The sequence below is a fragment of the Eubalaena glacialis genome, chromosome 18 (assembly GCF_028564815.1).
Source record: "Eubalaena glacialis isolate mEubGla1 chromosome 18, mEubGla1.1.hap2.+ XY, whole genome shotgun sequence".
Classification (NCBI taxonomy): Eukaryota; Metazoa; Chordata; class Mammalia; order Artiodactyla; family Balaenidae; genus Eubalaena; species Eubalaena glacialis.
In genome coordinates this window covers 15195243-15217609 of record NC_083733.1, presented here as the reverse complement: position 1 = coordinate 15217609, position 22367 = coordinate 15195243, and the positions used below count along the sequence as shown (strand labels likewise).

Genomic DNA, 22367 nt, shown 5'->3' with positions numbered 1-22367 from the left:
GAATACATAGGAAAGAAAGAATACTGGCATTTTAAGCCCTTAAAAAATGGAGCTATACATTCATTCTTATTAATCAACTAACAAGTCTTTATTGAATTAACTACATACCAGACAGAATGGGAAATAGAAATGGTCCCTGCCTTTAAGAAGCTTACCATCTAAACAGGACAAACTTTTTAAAAAAAATTTCTAATCATTAACATTCTGATTTTATGTATTGTAGTTTTTAGATCTGAGCTGGGCCTATTCTTTGCATCTGGGTTTCTAGTTAAGATATGAGACTCCTCTGCATGTGGTCTTATAGCAATATCCTTTCCTCATTAGATGCTTCCATGGGTTCAGTGTTGTTGTTTTTTCCTACACCAACAGGTGATTCTCTATGAGGAGGAAATGGGAAATCATAATGAGAAAACAAGGGAGAAGCTCCATTTGGCCCAGGAGCAACTCGCCTTGGCCGGGGACAAAATCCTCTCCCTAGAAAGGAGCTTAAACCTCTACAGGGATAAATACCAGACTTCCCTGAGCAACATCGAGTTACTGGAGTGCCAAGTGAAGATGTTGGAGGGGGAGCTCAGCAGGATCGTCGGTCAGGTAGGACTTAAACCAAACCACTCAGACCAGGAGCTCCCAGGTGGTCCCTGTAACAGTCCCAGCCTCTCTGCCAGAAACCCAAACCTTCAACCAGTTGTCATTCCTTCCCTTGAATTTTGTAGCCCTCAGCTTTGAACTTCCAGCCTTCACATCTCCTGTAAGATTGCTCCTTAGGAATTTTAAGGCTCCTTAATTAATATAAGGAGCCACCACTTCAAATAAGGCAGAAAGTGAATTACCAAATGAGCTCTCAAATCTTCCATGTTGCCATGGGGGTCCGGCAGGGGGCTATTCCAGGTCACAGGACTCATGGAAACCATAGCTTCAGGATCAAATAGGAGGAGAAAGCTACAAAACATAGCAAAGAAGTGACTGAACTTGTTTCTTTTTTCTTTCAATTGCTTTTTAAAATTACACAAGTAATACAACAGTATAGGCTCTCTAGACAGAATTATGGAGATCAAATGTAAAAGTCCACCTTCAGCCTTCTCCACCCCACTCTTCTCCCCCTAGGCAATGACTCGAAATGTTCTGGCAATCTTCCCCATCCTATTGCTATGTAAAAAGTTAGAGTCTTCTTTTTACATAAATGAGTCATTTTATAAATATGGTTCTACACTTTGCTTTTTAAATGTATATCTTGATGATTTCTTCTAGTTACTACCTTGTATTCTGTAGTATGACTGTACCCTGTACCATCTACTGACCTGTTTGTCTACTACAAACAGGCTGTAATGAACATCCTTATCTCTATGGGGTTAATTCCTGAAGTGGGGTTTTGCTGGGTCAAAGGAAATGCTTATTTTTAATGTTTAAAGATACTCCTAAATTGAACACCAAAAAGGTTCTACCAGTTTACACTTTTACCAACAGTAATTTCCCTACACTCACAGGGTATGTTTTCAGTCTTTTTAAGTTGTGCTAAACTGATGGATGGGGAAAAAAATAGATTTTCTCATTTTCTCAGTTTTTATTTCCTTTAGTTCTAATAGCTGTGGGTTGGGCTCCCCAGGAAGCAGACTCTGAGACAGACTGGTATGCAGGATGTTTTTAGAGAAAGCTCTTGGCATCAACACCTGTGAAGGGGAAGGAAGCAGGGTTGGGCAGATGGAGAAGCTGGGCTCTGATGGTCCCAGCAAAGGCCTCAGCCAACCTCATGGGGAGCTCTGGGGCTGGAAGGGCCTTGAGAGCAATTCTAAATTGGGGAGAAGGGAGCTGGCCTTTATACCTCCATGTTGATCAGTGATTGGATGTGAGCTGTCTTCCTAGGGCGAGACATGACCTTGGGCAAAAGTTCTCTTCAGCCCAGGCAATCCCCAAAAGGGCTGACAGCTGAGGCTATCTTAGGGCATCACCCCCAGCAGCTGGAGGAGTAAGTCCTTCACTGCTGAAGGGGACCTGGGAGGCCCATCACAGCGCCCCCCTTGTGAATGAAGTAGCGAGCCTGTTCATAGTGTATCCGTCCTGTGGATTTCTGTTTCACGAATTGCTTTTAAATCCTTAACCAGTGTTTTATTGGGTTGTTAGTCTTTTTTGTGTTGACTTATAGGAGGTTCTTAATATATTACAGGTAATAATGCTTCATTATGTAAGTTATAAATATTTTCTCCCAGTTTGTAACTTTTCATTTTCTCTTATTAATGGTATTTTTCAACATACAAAACTTTTTAATTTTTATGAAGTTAAATCTCTTAGCTCTTCTTTATAGATTCTAGGTTTTATGTCTTGTTTAGGTAGGCCTTCACTACCCCCAAAATTGCAAAAGTTTATCTTATATTGTCTTTTAGCACTTTTTAAAAACTTATTTATTTTATTTATTTATTTTTAGCTGCATTGGGTCTTCGTTGCTGCGCGTGGGCTTTTCTCTAGTTGCGGTGAGCGGGGGCTACTCTTCGTTGCGGTGCGCAGGCTTCTCATTGCGGTGGCTTCCCTTGTTGCGGAGCACGGGCTCTAGGTGCACGGGCCTCAGTAGTTGTGGCACGTGGGCTCAGTAGTTGTGGCACGTGAGCTTAGTTGCTCCACAGCATGTGGGATCTTCCTGGACCAGGGCTCGAACCCGTGTCCCCTGCGTTGGTAGGCGGATTCTTAACCACTGCGCCACCAGGGAAGCCCTAGCACTTTTATAATTTTGTATTTTTATGTTTTTAGCTTTAGTCCACCTGGAATATACATATATATATAATGCACACACACATATATATATTTTTTATATATAATAATGAGAGTATCATCTTACTGTTTCTTAACTTTTTTATTGTTTTCCATTCCTTTTTCCACATAGACACTGAATTATTTATACACTCATGGGCAGCTTTCATGCTCAGTGAACATGAACTATTTCTAACTTTGCCTGAAAAAGCCCAGTTAGGGAGACAGTTTAATGGAGAAAGTATCTACCATCCAAACTAGGACTTTTTGCTCTTTTTTGCCTGTCTGCATCAGTTCACCCCATTATTAGTGCAGACCAGTGAACAGGTAGTAACCTTCATGCATGATTTCAGATGATCTAGAGAAAGACATTTTTTTAAAAAACGCACTTCTAGGAAGACAGCCATATTCATGTTGATGAGAGTATCAATTGGTGTGTTTTCTTTGAAGGACAATCGTGCAATATCAAAGTTTTAAATAGATCCAATTTAAATAGATTACTACTTCTACAAATTTAACCTACACATAAACTAGAATAGGTACTCAAAGATTTATGTGCAAAAATATTCATTTCAGCTTCGATTTAGAAAAAACTTGGAAGCAACATATATTCCCATCAATAGAAGACTGGATAAACATATTTAAAAGCAATTTAAAAGAGCAAGATAAAAGCACATGTACTAACAAGGATAAATTTCTAAGGCATCTTGTTGAGAAAAAAATGTTTCAAAAAGACAAACTAATATATGTATTCTACAATATTCATTTATATGTATGTAAATGTATAGATAAAGTTCTAGAAGGATATGCACAAATTGTCATCTCTGGAGAATGCAGCAAGTATGGGATTAGAGGTGGTGGTCAAAGAGAAATTTAGACTTGCCTGTAATATTACAATGTTTTAGAAAGATTATATATATGTGTGTGTGTGTTACTCGTGCAGTTTGAAATTAATTTTAAAAGAAGAGTAAGATAGATCCACAAATAGCAATATGGAAAATATCCTAAATTGCCAAGTGAAAACCCAATGTTTAGAATAGTATGCAGAAGACTTTCATTTGGTAGGGGAAGAGTAGGGCGTTATATACTTATACATATACGCATATATAAATATGCATAAATTATCCCCAGAAGGACATACAAAAAACTGGTAACACAGACCGTCATGGAAAAGGGGACCTGTGTCATGGAGGTTCAAGACTGACTTTTCAGTGTATTCTCTTGTGAACTCTTTGAACTTTTTACTGTGTGTGCACTTAATTTTTTTCTTTTGTTAAGGAAGCTCTGATTCACATATATGAATATAAACTTTTAGAATATAGGTCTAGAGATTTTCCATGCTCATGGCATTCTGAAATTGACTCGAAAATTATGAACAAAATCAACCTATTATTTTTAAATATCCCAGGAGCCCAAGAACAAGGGTGATCATTCAAAGGTGCATATATACACTTCTCCCTGCATGATTCAAGAGCATCAGGAGACCCTGAAACGACTATCTGAAGTCTGGCAGAAGGTCTCTGAACAGGATGATCTAATAAAGGAACTTCGAAATAAGCTAGCCTGCAGTAACGCTTTGGTAAGTGTCTCCTTCTAGAACATTTTCCCAAGAGACCCAAAATAAAGCCATGAGGAAAGAGAGGAGGGGAAAAGAGTCACCTAAAGTAATCTCTTTGCCAGTACTCCTCAAATGTCTTACATATTCATGTCCCTGCCTCTTGTTCATATTCTCCATGGTAGGCATCCCCCAACCCACACTAAGTTTGAGATTCTAAAGAGACTTAAAATCTCACACAACAACCAGGGTGTCCATCAGTAGGGAAATAGTTAAAGAGATTAAGAGAAATTATTAAAGAGCTATCCATATTATGGAATAATACACAGCCAAGGAAAAAGATTAAGCAGATCTGTAAGGGCTGCATGGAAGATATTTGCGATACACTGTTGAGAAAATGTTGCAGAATCTTATGTATAGTTCAATCCCACTTTTGTTTTTTAAAGTCTTTGATCGTAATACAGAAGTATATACTGTAAATTGCCAATAGTGCCCCCTCCCCCTTAGTAGAAGTGAGAGAGGGGAGAATAAGTGGATAGGAGAGTCTCACTTCTTATTTTCAGTGCTTGGGTTCTATTTGAATTACTTTCAACAAACAAGAACAAAAGTGTCATGTTTTTTTTTTTAATTTTAAAAAACGTGTACACATTCACCCACTCCAAAAGAAACTTCCTTCTTTATTTCTTGAACTTTGAATCCTATCTTCTGAGAGGTTCAGTACATCTTTCCATCACAGCCTCCAAAGAACCTTCTTCTGCCTCATAAACTGGACTGCACAGAGGATCAAGAGGGAGTCCAAAATGTGGCCATTGACGGACTCGAGACAAATCACTGTCTATGCCTTAGTGAAACTTGATATAAGATTGAGAACATAATTCCTTCTCCTTAGTTTATATAATATGAATTATATAATGCTGCAACAAACTTGGGCTGAAAAAGGAACACCCTACAAAAATAGCACTAGTAATAAGCCAGTTGCGTTAATCATCCAGCATAACTGACTTGTGCTGGGTTGCAGGTTCTGGAGCGTGAAGAGGCTTTGATAAAATTACAAGCAGACTTTGCTTCCTATACAGCCACCCACCGACATCCCCCTAGCTCCTCAGAAGATTGTGAAGACATCAAAAAGGTGGGAGAACTTTTGCTTATGTGTGCCTGGTAGGATTGGGCTGAGTTGGGTTTGATTCTGGGTTCTCCTACTTTTTAAAATTTTTATAGTACATTTTATATTTTATTTTATATTTGTGTCATTTTGGTTAGCCCTGCCACAAGGATAGTGTATATAATGTATGCCAAGCCCCCAAGGAGTGTGTCTGGCATGATTAGATTTTGGAATTGAATTTTGGAATTGCACCTGTCTCTTAACTCACATCCAATGGTACATCTAAACAAGACAGAGGCTCCTTTTGGCTTGCTAGCTTCAAAAGAACCATACAGCCTTCTAGTTTCTGGCTGGAGTTGAAAAGCAACAAATTTAGGGATGGTTATTAATTCAAATCCACTCCCTTTTAAAAAAACTCTTATGTTTTCAAAATTCAAAGCCATCTCAAAAGTTGATTCTAATAATGAATAAGCATTTAAACCATGTAAACAAATTGCAAGATTTGACCAACAAATATGACAGTGAAAACTAGGTTAGGGTCCCTTCTAGGAGGTCTGAAGTCAGTCATGCCTGAACTTGAGGTACAAGGCAAAGCCAGCCACATGAGGCCATGCTGATGCTGAAATAGTGGCAAAGCGGAGTGGCAGAGAGAGTCAACACATCAGCTCTCCAAGGGATCCTCTAGTTGGGGAGTGGAGATGCTTCTTTTTCCAGGACTTTCTGATCCCACAAGCTTTGGATGAACTTTGGAGCTCTTCCTTGTACATCTGTCAATATTTATTTTAAAAGTCAGTCCCATGTTATTCACATCCTGACCTACAGCAAGATCTCATACACTCCATGTTTGTTTTCTTTTTGTCTGAGAAATGTCTTTATTTCTCCCTCACTTTTTAATTTTTTATAGTGGTAAAAAACACATAACATTAAATTGACCATCTTAACCATTTTTAAGTATACAGTTAGTTGTGTTAAGTATATTCTCATTGTTGTGCAATAAATCTCTAGAACTTTTTCATCTTGCAGAACTGAAACTCTGTATCTACTAAACACAAATTCTTCTTTGACACTCCATTTTTTAAAATGATACAGACTTCCTCAAGAAACAGAATCCACTTTCACCCACCATTATGTATATCCTACCCAAAGCCTTCACATTATGTGAACATTCTATTCGTACTAGAACTACCCACATCACAGTTAGTGCCAGCCGTCCTCTCCTCCCTCAGCTGGCCTGGCATACACTGGGCCTTTGAGTCCCTGTAGGGCCCACACCCAGGTCAGATGGTGATTGCCCTGCATTTCTCCAGCTGTCCCCCTCTGTCTTCATGCTGCAACCCTCCTTCACTGTCAACTGTGAAATCACATAACTATCTCCCCAGCATCCCCTGATGCCCATATAACTAATTGTTCCTCCTTGGCCACATGTACATGTTCCTTCCTGCCTTCTCTGGTTACAGCCCCTTCCCCTCTCCTTGAGGGTAGAAGCCAAAGTTCTTGCCGAGGGACTAAGAGCCCTATGTGATGTGACTGCCCCCTAACTTCCTCACCTCCTCCTCTCCCGATCACTCACTCCACTCTAACCACATGGCCTCCTCCATGTTCTCCCCCCAGGGCCTTGTCATCAGCCAGCACCGCCCCCACCCCCATCTGCAGAGCTCGTCCCTCAGACACCTCAACATGGCTCATGCCTCACCTCCAGCAAGTGCCTGCTCAGAGGCCACCTTCTCAGTGAGGCCAACCCATCTATCCTATTTAAAATTGTAACCCACAGCCTCGCCCCTGCCCGCCCCATACATCTCCATTCCCCTTTTGCTGTTCTGGTTCTTCCATAGCACTTATCAACTTTTGTTTTCTGTAAGTCACTACTTTATGCCCTTTGTCTGTCTCATGCCACCAGGAGGTCAGCTCCCTGGGGGTAAGAATTGGTGTCTGTGTTGTTTGCAGCACCTACAGTGCTGCACACGGTGCCTGGCACACAGTAGGTGCCTTATCAATGACACTGAGTGTTGCAAGGAGGAAGAGGTGGCTGCTTTTGTGCACATTCCATTCCGTGTGAGCATGAGAAGTCTGCCATGTCCTTTCTTTTTTAACTCTTTTTACTTTTTTAAATTGAGATATAATTGACATACCAGAAAACTCACCATTTAAAGTGTACAATCAGAATGGACTTGAGGACACGGGGAGGGGGAAGGGTAAGCTGGGACGAACTGAGAGAGTGGCATTGACATATATACACTACCAAATGTAAAATAGATAGTTAGTGGGAAGCAGCCGCATAGCACAGGGAGATCAGCTCAGTGCTTTGTGACTACCTAGAGGGGTGGGATAGGGAGGGTGGGAGGGAGGCTCAAGAGGGAGGAGATATGGGGATATACGTATACATATAGCTGATTCACTTTGTTATACAGCAGCAACTAACACAACATTGTAAAGCAATTATACTCCAATAAAGATGTTTTTAAAAATAAAATAAAAATAAAGTGTACAATCATTGGTTTTTAGTGTATTCACAAAGTTGGGCAACAGCACCACTAATTCCAGAACATTTTCATCACTCCAAAAAGAAACCCATATCCATGAGCAGTCACCCCCCCCCCCATCCTCCCTGCCCCAAACCCTGGCAACCACTATTCTACTTTCCGTCCCTACGGATTTGCCTGTTCTGGACACTCAGAATTCTATAAAGCTTTCTTTCCCCATGTCCTCACCCTGCCCTGCTCTTCTTCCATCTGCCCAGATACTGAAGCACCTGCAGGAACAGAAAGACAGCGAGTGCCTGCGTGTGGAGGAGTACCAGAACCTCGTGAAGGATTTGCGCATGGAGCTAGAAGCCGTGTCGGAACAGAAGAAAAACATCATGAAGGGTAAACCGCGGGCCAGCGGGCTGCGGCAGAGGGTAGGGAGCCAAGGAAGCCGGAGCCCCGCTCTGAGCAAGAAGCACTCTGTCTCGTCCCGCTGCAGACATGATGAAGCTGGAGCTGGACCTGCACGGGCTGCGGGAAGAGACATCTGCCCACGTGGAGAGGAAGGACAAGGAGGTCGTCATCCTGCAACGGCGACTGCAGGAGCTGCAGGTGCAGTTCACTGAGACCCAGAAGCTTGGTTTGAAGAAAGACAAGGTAAGGCGAGGAGCTCCGTGGTTGGAACTGCCAGCAGGGCACGGTGAGGCCAGGTCTTGGCAGGAGCGGGTTCTGTGGCCCCGCACTCGCTGTGATTGCTTGGGGAGCACCCACACATGCGCAGTGAGACTGCGGTGCTTCAGGCCCAGGGGCAATTCTGAGCTCTTCCTTGGAATTTCTCATGGCACGTAATAAATAAATAAAATATCAGGGGCCTTAATAGAGATGCGGACTCTGTAAGAAAGGGGTTCTTCCTCAGCCCTGCAATAGAGAGTTTGGGACACACTCGTATTATTCCCTTATGCTTTTGTTTATGCCTAATAGTAGAAAGAAATGCTATAAAATAATATGTAGCCTTATTCACAATTTCATGTGAATTTCCATTTTTTAATTACAAATAACTTACAAATATGCAGACCATGCAGTTTGAAAATATTCGTGGAACTATGCCCTAGAAGATCTGTAGTTACCAACGTAAATCAAGCTCCTAGAAAAGCCTAAGAATGGAACCAAGGGCAGAAAGACTCTGAAACCAGCGCAAGTTTTTGTAGTCAGTACTGTTTCAACTCTAAACTTTTATCAGAGCTAGTAGAAATAATCCAATTGATTTGACTGGCTGGTCATTCAAACTTCCTGTTTCAAGGTCTGGAGGTGATTCACCAGTCAAAATGGAGGTATTTGGAGAGATGATGTAGAAGAAGCAAGGAGTCTGGATAAGCAGCTTCGAGTCACTCATATATTCATTCAACAGATATTTTTGAGCTCCTGTTATATGCCAAGCACTCTTCTAGGCATGAAGAATATAATAAAACATGTGCCGTCCCTATTTTCATGGAGCTTACATTCCAGTCTTTAGAGACAAACAAATAAAACTAATATACAATAAAATGTTAGGTACTAATGAATTCCTAAAACAGCTTGCTGGCTGTTTTCCCCAGAGTGGTCGGGGAAGGCCTCTTTGATAAGGTGACATTTGGGCAGACATTTGAATGAAGTAAGGGGGCCACCCAGGCCGAAGTCTTGAAGAATATTCCAGGCAGAGGCAATAGCAAGGGCAAGTGCCCTCAGGTGGGAGTCAGCTCGGAAGCAGAGAGGGTGGGGCGGCAAGAGGTGAGGTCAGACAGGTAGCCAAGTACCAGATCGTGAGCATCCCGGGACGTTGTTGTAAGGACTTCGGCCTTTTTCTAAGTGAGATGGACCCAGTGGAGGTTTTGAACAGAGGCATAACAAGATCTGACTTGCATTTGTAAAAGCCCATCTCTGACTGCTACAGGGAGGCAGGGAGCCCAGGTGGAGGCTATTGCAACATCCAGGCAAGAGAAGATGGTGGCTGGAAAAGGGCTCAAGACAATCTCTAACTGACTTCGCCCTGCCGCTCCTCAGGCCTCTATCAGCATTAACACTTTGCTTTCCTCAGGTCCTCCAGGAGAACGATGAAATGCTGCACGAGCTAGAGAAGGACCTGGCGCAGGTTAAGAACACCCTCATAAAAAAGGAGATGGAGTTGGAGAAGCAGCAATGCATGACAAGTCAACTCGAAATTGCCATCCAGGAGGAGAGACAGGATAAGTGCAAGGCCGAGTGTGGGCACCTGGGAGCTGAGATCAAGAAGCTGAAGGACTGTCTCGAAGATGCCAAACAGCAGCACAGGCTGGCTGGTGAGGCCCCCGGGCAAGCACTGTCCCCACACACTCCAACCCACGGGGCCAGAGCAGCCCCCTCCTTTCCCCAAATGGCCGTGTCCCTCTCCCTCACCACTTTCTCACTCCAATCTCTTCATGATCTCATCTCATCTCACAGCAGTTAGGACCGCCCTCTAAGCTCCTTCCCTCACCCCAACCTTACCCTCTCTCTGAAGCCCCCATCACACAGCAGGTGCTCGGGTTGGGAAGGCGGACCGCTGCTCTCACACGCCCACCGTTTTCTCGGCAGCCTCAGCTGAAGGTCCTCTCCTTTCCTCACCACGGAGAGCACAGGGCTCTGTACCTTGCTTCGTTGCACCACATTCCTCTCCACCGTCTCTGGGACCTTTGTCACACCATTCACTTCTTCCTTCCCTGGTTTTTAACACTCTCCTTTTTTGGTCTCCACACACATTCACTTGCAGTGTGGGTTGTGTCCTTGCTCCTCTGCCAAAAGTGCTTTCTCAGAGGTCACCAGTGACTTCTTGCCTTGGAAATGGGGTTGCCTTTGAGTGATAAAAATGTTCTGGAATTAGATGTTGATGGTTGCACAACTTTGTGAGTCTACCGGAAACCACTGTACTGTACACTTTAAAAGGATAAATTTTATGTTATGTGAGTGATGTATCAATTTGGAAAAAAAAGAAGGTCCAAAGCACATCTTCCTTCCTCGCCCTCCTCTAACTCTCTGGGTGTTCACACTGTTGGTCCCCCGCACCTCAACGGTTGTTTATTAGCTTTGGAGACAAAACAGGTCCCTTGTTCTTCCATAAATCTCACCATTGTTTCCTCTTTTCCCTCCTGCCCTGACAGTGGTCACCCATCTCTAAGACTGCCCTCTCCTCTCCCTCTACACTCATTCCTTGATGAGCGCCTCTGCTCCTTGTAGCTGCATTTCTCTGCAGGTGACTCCAATGCCTAGAGGCCCAGCCCTGACTTGGCACCTGGTCAGTCTTGTCTTTAGAGACTAGCTCCACCTGACCAACCCACCTTCCCCACTAACCCAACATTCCCAAGGCTGAACCTACTCTCTTCCCTATTAAAAAAAATCCTCCTCCCTTCTTCCGGGTGTATAATTCTTTCCATAGTGACACCATCTTTCTTCCAGTATCCCAGGCTGAAAAAAACGGAGAGAAAAGTGATATTTAAGTAGAAATGATAGGAGAAGCTACAGGAAGTGGGGAGATATTTGGTGTAGAGAAACCCCAGTAAGCAGCTTACTCCTTCATACCCAGTGGAGGCAAGGACGTGGGCTAAAAGGATATTGTCAGAAGTCTTTCTCCATTCGAATCCATTCCAATTTTCCTAAAGCACTCTTTCCTTTATGGCAGGTCCCTGCTCAAGAACCCACTAAATCATGTCTAACATTTCTCTCAGGCTTTCAACGTCCTCCAAAACCCCCTCTAGTCCACGCACTTCCTCAGTTCTGTCTCTCACCATTCCTTCCCACTTTCCTTTCCAGTTAAGCTGATATCTTCCCATCATCTTCCCACATGCCCTCCCCATTCCCTTAACTGTGCCCCCCACCCCGAGAATTCCCTTTCTCCTCCTTCTTCTAAGGCCCAGCTCAGCCTCTGTTCCTCCATAAGTCCATCTTCAACTGTACTTACCCGCTTTGGTCTTGCTTCCTGAGTTCACAGTCAGTGTGAGTTTAACATTACTGTGTTCTCTATGTCAGGTGAACCAATTACAGCTCCCTTACTAGACTCTAAACTCCATGAGGGTCAGGATTTGTCCTCAATGACAGGATGAGTCACAGAAGAGATACCAAGCAATTTCGACCTATTTGTTTAATTTTAGTCAAGAAGGAGTTCACGGCTGGTGGGTAGTTGAAGACAGATAATTTATCAGAGCTCCTTAGGAATGATAATGAAATAGAGATGAGGACAGATTGGAAATTAAAGTAAGTCACAGAATGAAGGAACAGACTTTTGGTTTTTTTTGGCTGCGTTGGGTCTTTGTTGCTGCGCACAGGCTTTCTCTAGTTGCGGCGAGCGGGGGCTACTCTTCATTGTGGTGCGCGGGCTTCTCATTGCGGTGGTTTCTCTTGTTGTGGAGCACGGGCTCTAGGAGCACGGGCTTCAGTAGTTGTGGCATGCGGGCTTAGTAGTTGTGGCACTCAGGCTCAGTAGTTGTGGCTCACAGGCTCTAGAGCTCAGGCTCAGTAGTTGTGGCACACGGGCTTAGTTGCTCCACGGCATGTGGGATCTTCCTGGACCAGGGCTCGAACCCATGTCCCCTACATTGGCAGGCAGATTCTTAACCACTGCACCACCAGGGAAGCCCCAAGGAACAGACTTTTTAACTGGTCTCATTTGAGAGTCCGATCTTCACACATACTCCCTTCACACATGGACATGCCCTGGGTTATCTCCTGTCTTCTGCAGCTCAGCAAGCAGCCCAATATAAAGAAGAGGCCATTCTGGCAAAGGGTAACCTGGAGGATTGCCATAGGAAGCTGCAGAAGGATTCCCTAATGGCTGAGGAGGAACTCGCACTCAGCAGGTACCACAGGTTCCCCTCCAGACAGAGGCTCTGTCCCTCATAAGCCAGTTGGGACCCTGTGGGCTGCTGCCCAGGAATTGGGTAGCAAGCCCCGGGCAGCCAGCCCACAGTCCACCAACATGGACCCTGAAGTCCATCCACCTGTTTTTGCCATTTTGCTTTAGGAAACGGATAGAAGAGCTGACATCAGAATTATCTGAGTTCTCGAGAAAACTTGAAATTTCAGAGAAGGAAAAGAGGCAGCTTCAGAAGACAGTGACTGAGCAGGGTGTAAAACTGAATGACCTGCTAGATCGTATAAATCACATTCAACACCAGGTATGGAGGGCAAGTAGGCAGCCAGCTCAAGCATTTGCTCTGTTTCAGATTAAATGCATTGCTCTTGGGAATTCCCTGGCGGTCCAGTGGTTAGGACTCCGAGCTCTCACTGCAAAGGGTCCGGGTCAATCCCTGGTTGGGGAACTAAGATCCCACAAGCCGAGCGGTGTGGCCAAAAAAAAAAAATTGCATTGCTCCTTATTTGGGAAGATGCCACCACCAATCCATTGCAAACTACTCGTCCAGAATTTGTTTTAGAATGCTAAGCCAGCCAGTCAGCTCCAGTTCCCACGACCAATAAGCATTTTCAGGGGCTAAGCTTAAAAACAGTCAAAGAAGAGTATTATTTCTTTTTCTAGGACTCAAAAGCTATCCTTCTCAGTCGATTTAAAGTTTTTTAACTTTGAATTATTCTTTTTGTGCTTTTCTAAGATTTTTTAAAATTTATTCAAAGAGTATTTTATGTGGAAAGACTTGGTAAGTAAGTGGGACCTGGATCTATAAATAAAATAAGTTGGTATTTCTAATTGAACAAAGAAAAACTGTTGCTGAACCTACGAGGAAACTTTTCTTGTTAAACACACTAAATAACCAAGGAGTTGTCCTCATATTTATTTCAGCCATCCCTGTGCACAATTGTCTGGGTTGGGCTTTTTCTCCCCAAAAATATGGTGCCTGACTTTCAGCCCCGTGTTTTTGTTTTTTCAGAACAGGAAGCAAGCCTCCTCCAAATGCAGTCTAGAAGAACAGCTCCAGGAGGAAACCAGGCTGCTGGAGGAGAAACGGGAGCAGTTGAAAAAGAGTAAAGAGCAGGAGAAGCTACTGGAGCAAGAGCTCGAGATATTCCGACAGGAAGAAAAAAAGAAAGAAAAGATGGTGAGGAGAATCTGGGAAGCCTCGGGATTAAGAATCCAGGGCCAGACCTGAGCCCAGCTGGGCCTCGTGGGATACAGAGGCTGAGGGTGCTCAGACTTCAGGAGAGAAGGGAGGGAGGGTAAGAAAGACAAGTGAGGAGGGGAGAGAAGGCCTGAGATACACGGGGTGCAAAGTGGAGCTGGGCGTGAGGGCAGAAGGAGGGGCTTCTGCAGGAGTCTGAGGTAACACCTCCGTTCTGGGCTTTGTTTCCTTAATCGGGGGGGAGCAGTCAAAGGAGAATTTGAGAAAGTTGGAGGAGGAAAATGATAATCTCAAATCACAGTTAAAGCAATGTTCTGCACAACTGGATTCCTCTCTCTGCAAACAAAACAGCACCCAGCAAATCAACCAGGAGCTGACTCGTAAGGTGCGTAGACAGAAACCCCAAGGGGGTGAGAAATTTGAACCCTCTGACCCTTGACCTGAAGTTGGCACCTAGCTCTCCTCCATCACAGAAATGCCACTAACTGCCCAGCCCATGTGCATTCTGGGGCACCGGAGCCCCCACTTCCCTCCTGAAGTGCCACCCACTTGCTGGCCGAGACGTATTTCTTCCACATGTGGAAGATCTTATTTAATATCTGGTGGAGCCCCAAACCATCTGGGCTTTGGCATCAAGTCTTCCAGAGTTGCATTTTAGACCAGAGTTGAGTGAGCCCATTGTTTGGGGCAATTTGCTAGGGAACACTTCCAAAAATAGTCCCAAAGCACAAAAATGGGATGAAAGGGGACATGGTTATATTTCATTACACGAATAAAGACAAAAGGAGTAAATGGCATCTAATGTATGTGAAGCACTGTGCTCACATTCAGTCATCATTTATTGACTGTCTGCTTAAGTCCTTGGCATGCCTTCCATCTGCTGGTTTACAGAGGAGAGGAAGGCTGAGGCCCAGGCTGACTCATTGGTAGGTGATGGGACGGAGCAGTATTTGAACCTGGGTCATCTGGCTCTTACACCAAACCTCTTTTCCCTTCACCACGAATGGCAATACTTGCCCCAGATGAATCCATTGCATCTTTCTGGATGGACAAGAAAAAAATACAGCATCTTGATTAGGTAGTCTCTTGAATTATAAATGAGAGACCAAGCAGCTCTGATTCCTTCATAATAAAGAGTTCATCTTAAAATACTATGACCATTCTAAGTGTAAGAATAGCACTACGCAATAGAACTCTCTGTGATGATGGAAAAGTTCTAAATTAGAGTTACCTGACACTATATGCACTAGCCACATATGGCTATTGAGTGCTCGAAATATGGCTTAGTATGACTAAGGAACTGAATTTATAAGTTTAATTTTAGTTTTATTGAAATGTAAATAGTCTCATGTGCCTAGTGGCTGCCATATTAAACAGCAAAGGTCTGAGGCACTGATGTTTCTGGAGTTTTGTCACTCAGAGATATAAATCTCTCCTCTAGTGTGATCCAGAGTTGAGGTCTGAATCACTCAAATCCCCAAGGAACTGCTTTCAATATAAGGAATACTGCCTAAGTATTTAATATAGGCCTGTTATCGCATTTGCCAAAAGAAAGGTAGTTATGTAAATGTGCAACTAGCAGCACTAATATCAGAATTCCTTTGATGGGAATCCAGAGGCTGGAGGAGTTTATATGTGTGTAAGCATGTTCAATTTTTTAAAAGCATGCCCCACATATAACAAACCTTTTGAATCAATGGAAACAGCCGTTAGAGAGAGGCTTAGTTTTGCATTCTAAACTGCATTTCCTTTCATCAGTAGTCCATATTTCAATTTTAAACACACTCTGTCAGAACTATATGTCCAATTCATCCCTAGTATTGCCCAATGCACTATTTCATTCAGTCCAAATAAATCATTTAGTATATTTAGTGAGCACCTATTATATGCCATGCTCTGAGCTACAGGTAGTGGGGATACAGCAATGAAGAAAGCACACACAGTCCTGCTTTCATGGTGCATCAAGTCTAGTGGATTATGTCAGGAGTTGAGGCATAATGCACACCACTGAAATGTTGCATCATATTTCCTAACCTAGAATTGGATTCCAGGTTAACACTAATCCTAACCCTAACCCTAACCATGAGACAGTTAACTATTAACAGAAACCATCCAGTTATAAATGTAGGACCCGTGCTTGGCTGGCACGCATCAAAGGCTGCGGAGTCTGTGGAAGGGACTTTTCGTGTATTTGACACATCATGGCCCAGTACTCCTTGTATTGGGAGGACATGCTATCTAGAAAGGAAGTGTGGAAGAGGGGTGCAGAAGAGCCTGGAAAGGCAGCTCTTCCTCTTCCAACAGTGAGGGGAAGTGGGCATTGTCACAGGCTACTGGGCAGGTAGTTCGTGCAGAGAGGAGAGAGCCCAGTGCTCGTCCATCTTCTGTGGACACAGAGAATGCCTCTGTGGCCATGAGCCTTGACAGTGATGTTCCCCTCCCTAAAGATAACCCTTCAGAAGGAGACCATGGCGAGTCTGCAGATTCAGCTGGACAAGGCTGCGGCGAAAGAGAAGCAATACCTCCAGACCACGGTCAGTAAAGAAGTCTATGAGGAGGTATGCCGGAAGTCAGCCTCCTGCCAAGACGACCTAACACAGGCCCTGGAGAAGGTGGGCTACACCCTCTCATCTCCAGGGCTGTTTAATATCCAAGTTATCCCAGCAGCACGAAAGGTGAAGGAGTCGATTTCCTGCATGGCTGGCTGTCACCAAGGCCACCTGCAAACCCTTGCATCGGCTGGGATGTCTGTCCAGAGAAGGCCTGCTTCTCCTTAGTGAGGCTTTGGGGAAGAGGGGGATAGAGGCCAAATCTAACAAGTCTTTCTGTCCATGGGTGACCCAGGGGCAAGGTTTTCCCAAGACCTGGATTTTTCAGGGAAATTCATGCCCCATCCCTGTGCTAATCATGCCTGGCTGATGAGCTCATAGAATTGGAAAGAGAGGAAACGGGAGAGGGGCAGGGGAGATGCAGAAGACTGACCGCTGTCACTTCTCACCACTCCCTGGGACACTAGGCGAGGTGACCAGGACCAGGTGTGTCTGTGCCACCCTGGGCAGAAGAGAGTAGGGGCTGTGGGACTGGTGGAACCCTTCTGCATTCAGGACTCATAAGAGAGGCCCAAGCGCAATGACAGCCGTTCTCCCCCCAACCCTTTGTCTTTACCAAAGCTCAATCATTCGACCTCAGAGACAAACAGTCTTCACCGAAGTCTGACACAGGCCCAAGACAGGAAGATTCAGCTGGAAGAGGAAGTCATTGCTTACGAGGAGAGGATGAAAAAGCTGAATGTGGAGTTAAAAAAACTGCAGGGCTTCCAGCAGCAGAGTGAGCTAGAGGTGAGGAGCAGCCCGGGCTCCGGCTGCTGTCCTGCCCAGGGCCCCCAGGTCTCTTCTTGCCCCACAGCTGTGTACTTCGCCCTGAGCCGTTCCCTGCGGCTAACAGGTGCCCTCCCTTTTGCTGGGCTCTGGGAGCTCCGGGAAGGCGGCAACTATCAGAGCAGGGGCGCCCTCTGCTGGCCGCTGGAAATAAAACACTCCCTCATGAACCTCCCAGAGAAAGCGCCCTCCCGCCTTGTCGTGGGTCCTCCAGGGTCAGGGTGGCAAGCCGGGGTCTCCCTCCTCACTGTGCGCTACCGAGCAGGTGCAGGCCTTCGACAAAAAGCTGGAGGACATGAGCAACCAGGTGCTGCAGTGGCAGAAGCAGCACCAGAGCGACCTCAAGATGCTGGCCGCTAAAGAGGAGCAGCTCAGGGCGTTCCAGGAGGAAATGCGCGCCCTGAGAGAGAACCTCCTCGCGGACGAGAGGGAGGTGGGCACTCCTCAACCCCCAGTCGCTTCCTCCCAGTGCCCCCAGAACATCCCACGACCGCCTGGATGACAGGCACCCTTTGGTGGGGGTGTGGGTGGCTGGGAGCAAGGAAAGGACACCCCCCTCTATTCAGTACAAAGCGGGGTCTGGGTGTTCCAGGCCCACAGCGGCTGTCTCGACCCAACCATCTTCCCGTGACTTTGTTGGTAGAGATATTGAACAGAACAAAGGTCCCAATCCAGAGGAGAGAGAGTGCCATCTCCATGTCAGGTACACCAGCAGCCCCGACTTAGATAATCCACTGCTCAGTCACCCTCCGGAGCCCCTCCTGACACTTTCAATTACCCTGCAGTAGAATCGGCTAAGAGCTCTTCGGGCATGCCCAGCTCTCTGAGCAGTGAAGTTTGTAGCAGGAGGCTCCCGGATATCCTTGGGGTGGCCACAGGGCCTTTGCCCAAATTAGAAAAAAAGCCCTCCCTTTCCACCAGATATTTTTTCTTTTATCTGTTTTTTAAAAAGCTTAACGTATTGCTTTTTTAGAATAAGTCACTTTGCTACCTTTGGCCTGAAAATCATTATTATAAATGTACAAACCTACTTTGTCTCTACTATAAGTGGTGTCTGCTCACAGATGTCACCTTTGTGATAATGCACTGCTGGAGGTGGAGGCCTGCAATGGCAATTCCAACTCTGGCCTCGGGGTTGGACAGCAGAGTCAATGTTTCTTCTCCCAGGAAGAGAGGAGACCTGATTTGGGAGAAGGGAGGTGACAGGCCTGTGCTCCCACCCCTTACTATATCATTTACTTCTTGTACCAAAGTCCTGTTGCCTGCCCCAGCGGTCTGCGCCCAAAGATACCTGCACGCTGCACCGAGAGAATGATCAGATTATGTCCAATATGGAGCAATGGGCAAAAGAGCAGAAGTAAGTGAGGAAGAAAACAGTAAGGCAGGGTTCCAAGGGCTGGAATCACACATGTGCCAGAGAATAGTGTCGTACACACACGCACACAGCCCTCCTGGGAAACTGATCCAGTCTCAGCCCACACCCAAATGTTGGGAATAAGATGAAGGGGCCGCAACCCTTCAGGCAGGTTCAGAAAGCCCCGCGCACTTGGAAATGGAGCAGCTTCCAGACAGAAGGGATACTCCTGTGGATCAGATTTCCTCTTCCCAGCCTGGTGTCGGGCTTCACTGCCTGGATCCCCTGAACTCACTTGGGATCACAGTGATTTTGCATGGGAGTGTAGAGAGTCCTCTTAATTGCCAGCTGCTAGGAGGGCTCTAGCTCTGGGGGCTGGGGGATGAGCGGGGGGTCTGGGCCCGGAAGAGGCCTTGCCAGGAGCACCCAATGTCCTTTTCAGCCAACCCGTGCTCTTGCTCACAGGGGTCTGGGGAACTCTTTTCTTCTGTGAATTTTATTACAGGATCGCCAATGAGAAACTAGGAAACAAGCTCCGTGAACAGGTCAAATATATCACCAAGCTGACTGGTGAAAAGGAGTAAGTCATCCCACGCCCCCCTGGCTGGAGCTTGGGCCACAGGGAAAGGAGTCAGCCAGGAACCAGGGCTGGCTTTTTCACTGGATATGTGGAGAAAGACCCCGAGTCCCGAATCTGCATCTGTGTGACCTTGGGCGTACCACTTGACCTCTTTGGGCCTTAGTGCCCTCACCAACAATAAAACAGGGGGTTAATAGTCTCTATGTCCCTCTCCACTGTCACCTTCCACAGTTCTCAGAAGTCAGAAAGAATGCTGAGAAGGAAACAGAAACTGAAAAGCAGACTGTATTAGTTAGGGTAGTGGCTAAGCTGTGGTAACGGAGAGCTCTCCAAACAAAGGGACATAGAACATAGAAGGAACATCTCTATGAGGTGAGCAGTCAAGGTTGGTGGGGTCCTTCTGTCCCATGTTGTCATTTGGGTCCATCTACTTGCAGCCTTGGTTCACCCTCATGGTCAAAGCTGGGTCAGCATAGAGTGTGGTACGGGAGGAGTGTTGGAAGTTTGGGAACAGAGGCAAAAGTATGGATGTCTAAAACTGAGATTTCAGAGGTGGCATAGTAACAGGTAATGACAAGCTCCAGGGCAGTGTTTCCCAACCTTTTGTCAGGGAACACTTAGAAAATGACCACATTTGTTTGGCACACTGGGAGGGTCTTGGATGGGGTTGCTTATGGTAAAGGTGACCAACCAGCAGCTGTGCCAAACCCTGCTCCAAGGGCTGAGGTATCGCAGCACACCTGGGACCCATTCATGCAGCCCCAGTTAGAAAGCTGTGTCCTGAGCTTGGACCATAGGAAAGTGTCTGGGTTGAAGGAGAGGAAAAGATCACTGGAATAAGGAGGTCAAGGAACTGAGGGGCCAGGTCTTGGATGAAAAGTACAGGATGCTGAAAGCATCAGGGATGCTGACAGGAGTGGACCAGAGAGAGTGGCAGAGAGCCAGGGAATGAGGGCATTCGAGGACCCCACCTCCAGGCCCAGTGGCACAAGGAGCGTGGCAACAACATGAAGAGCTACAAGGGAAGGGGTGTCTTCACGGCCAGCCAGATTTATACAGAGCAAGAGGGCAAAGAATACGCCCAGAGGAGCAGTTGAGGATGAATTCTCTATTTGATTTCCTCTAGAAAAGATCATAAAATATTTCACTAGTACAGAAACATTTTCTGAAAGGATTTAACTAAAGGAGAAATTGTCAGAATCTGAAGGTAGCCGGGCACTTCAGGCTTTTTCTTATATTGTGCCAAGTTCTGGAAAGTTTTTTGGGTTTTTTTTGTTTGTTTGTTTCACAAAGAACTCATTCTTGAGTTTGCTTGATCCTATTTGAAGGAACACCATCTTTTAATCATAATAACAAGAGCTCAACTAATATTTATTGCTTACTCATGAGGAGCACTGTTTCAACTGCTTTACATGTGTTAACTTATTTAATCTTCATAAGACCTCACATGTTCAGTGCACGTATAATCCCCATTTAAGGATGAAGAAAGGGAGAAACTCAGGCTACATAATTTGCCCATGGTCTCATGACCAGTAAGTGGCAGAGTCAGAATCCCAACTTGGGAAGCCTGGTTCCAGAGCCCACTGTCACTCACTTCTGTCAACACTGGTTTGGAGAAATAAGGCTGTTAGTATTAACAGTTGCCATTTATTGAGCCACAGGAGGTATGCTCAGTTACCTTTCCCCTCACCTACATTGGAGCTGCCATTTCTTCCATAAAACGGGGACAAGTAACTTGCCCAAGCTCTCAACAGAGCCGGGAGCCCCTGTGTTCTCAACCTTTCAGCAAAGGGAGGCAAAAGAACTTGGGCTTTGGCATCAGAATTGGATGTGAGTGTTTCCTAGGCATGGCTGTGAGAAACTGAGGACACGTGATCAGAGTTGTTCTGGCTCTTTGAATCAAATTTCTATCATTTGTCAAACTGGATTTTTATATGAACCCCAGAAGGCAGATCAGACTCAACGGTCCCCATCTAACAGATAAGAAAACTAGCCCAGAGCTGACATGACACAGTGGGTCAGGAGTGCTGATTCTGGGTCCACCCCAACCCCAGGCCTGGGCTTCTTCCCGGGGATGCACATAGGCCTCCATTTCCACAGAACATGCGTGAGAGCACCAGCTCCGGAAGGAACTGGGCGTCCACGGAACTGAAGCAGACCAAACACCCACCTGTCCTTCCCTCTCCTTCCCCAGCCACCTCCACGATGTACTGGTCCATCTGCAAAAGGAAAACACGAAACTAAAGAATGAAATAGAGGAGAAGAAGCTGAAAGCTGGGCCCTCAAGGGTATATACCAAAGCCCTATGCCCAAGCAAAACAGACCCCACATCAAGGGGGAAAGTGTACGGCACCTTGGGCTGGAGGGGGATAACCCAAGCTGTGAGCCAAAGAATGGACATCACCAAGTCTGTCGGGATGCCCCACTGCTCAGGTATGTCCACCATGTGGCTTTTGCTACTTACTATGGTGCTGTCTTTCTTAGTCCATTGGGTCAAAAAAAAAAAAAGCGTACTTTGAAGAGATCACTGGATTGGAAATTCAAATAGGGGAAAAAAACAAATCTTTTGCTTAGCTATTCTGGACCAGAGATCATCGTTTTCTCCTCTGTAAAGGGGGAGGCAAATGAATTAAGGCTCATCCTGATTTAAGAATCTTTGATGATACCCAAGTGCCTCCTATCTCAGACCTATCCCTTCCCCTGACCCAGTCCCTTTTGGGAGGTGTGAGGATAAGAAGGGAACAGGCAGAATAGGCATTTTTCTCCTCTAACGTGTTTTGGAAACCTCACAAGAATGCCCTGGTCTCCTGTACAGCCTGGGTCCAAGGCTACCTTTTCTGCCACCTGTAGACTCCATGGTACCCCCAAGGGAAGAAGTCACCTGCAACAGAGCTGCCTGGCCACGAGACTAGTCCTTGAGGAATCACTTCATTAATTTCTCCTCAAATCAAGATTGTCATTTCCTCCCTGTTCCCTCAGGTTCCTCATATTGCTAGAATCAGCGCCTTGCTCTGAGCATCATTTCCACGCATGTTTTTCAGAGGACAGTGAGTTCCTATTCCTCTCTCTTGACTTGGATCAGCTCTAACCGGAATATGTCAAGGTCCCAGCCTATTCTGCAAGATGCTAATGTTTTATT

At 45.6% G+C, this 22367-nt stretch overlaps 1 protein-coding gene across 1 annotated transcript; it reads left to right on the top strand.

Annotated features, from left to right (window-relative positions):
- The first annotated feature begins 375 nt into the window (after positions 1 to 375).
- Positions 376 to 22224, top strand: PMFBP1 (polyamine modulated factor 1 binding protein 1). Its single transcript, XM_061172422.1, has 17 exons — positions 376 to 591; positions 4148 to 4318; positions 5313 to 5423; positions 8134 to 8260; positions 8358 to 8515; positions 9933 to 10173; positions 12585 to 12702; positions 12867 to 13020; positions 13729 to 13896; positions 14165 to 14302; positions 16365 to 16529; positions 17088 to 17255; positions 17560 to 17727; positions 18548 to 18651; positions 19154 to 19228; positions 21423 to 21661; positions 22208 to 22224. Exons 1-17 carry the CDS (start codon positions 391 to 393, stop codon positions 22222 to 22224), a joined length of 2523 nt encoding a protein of 840 aa, XP_061028405.1. The 5' UTR covers positions 376 to 390.
- The last annotated feature ends 143 nt before the right edge of the window (positions 22225 to 22367 follow it).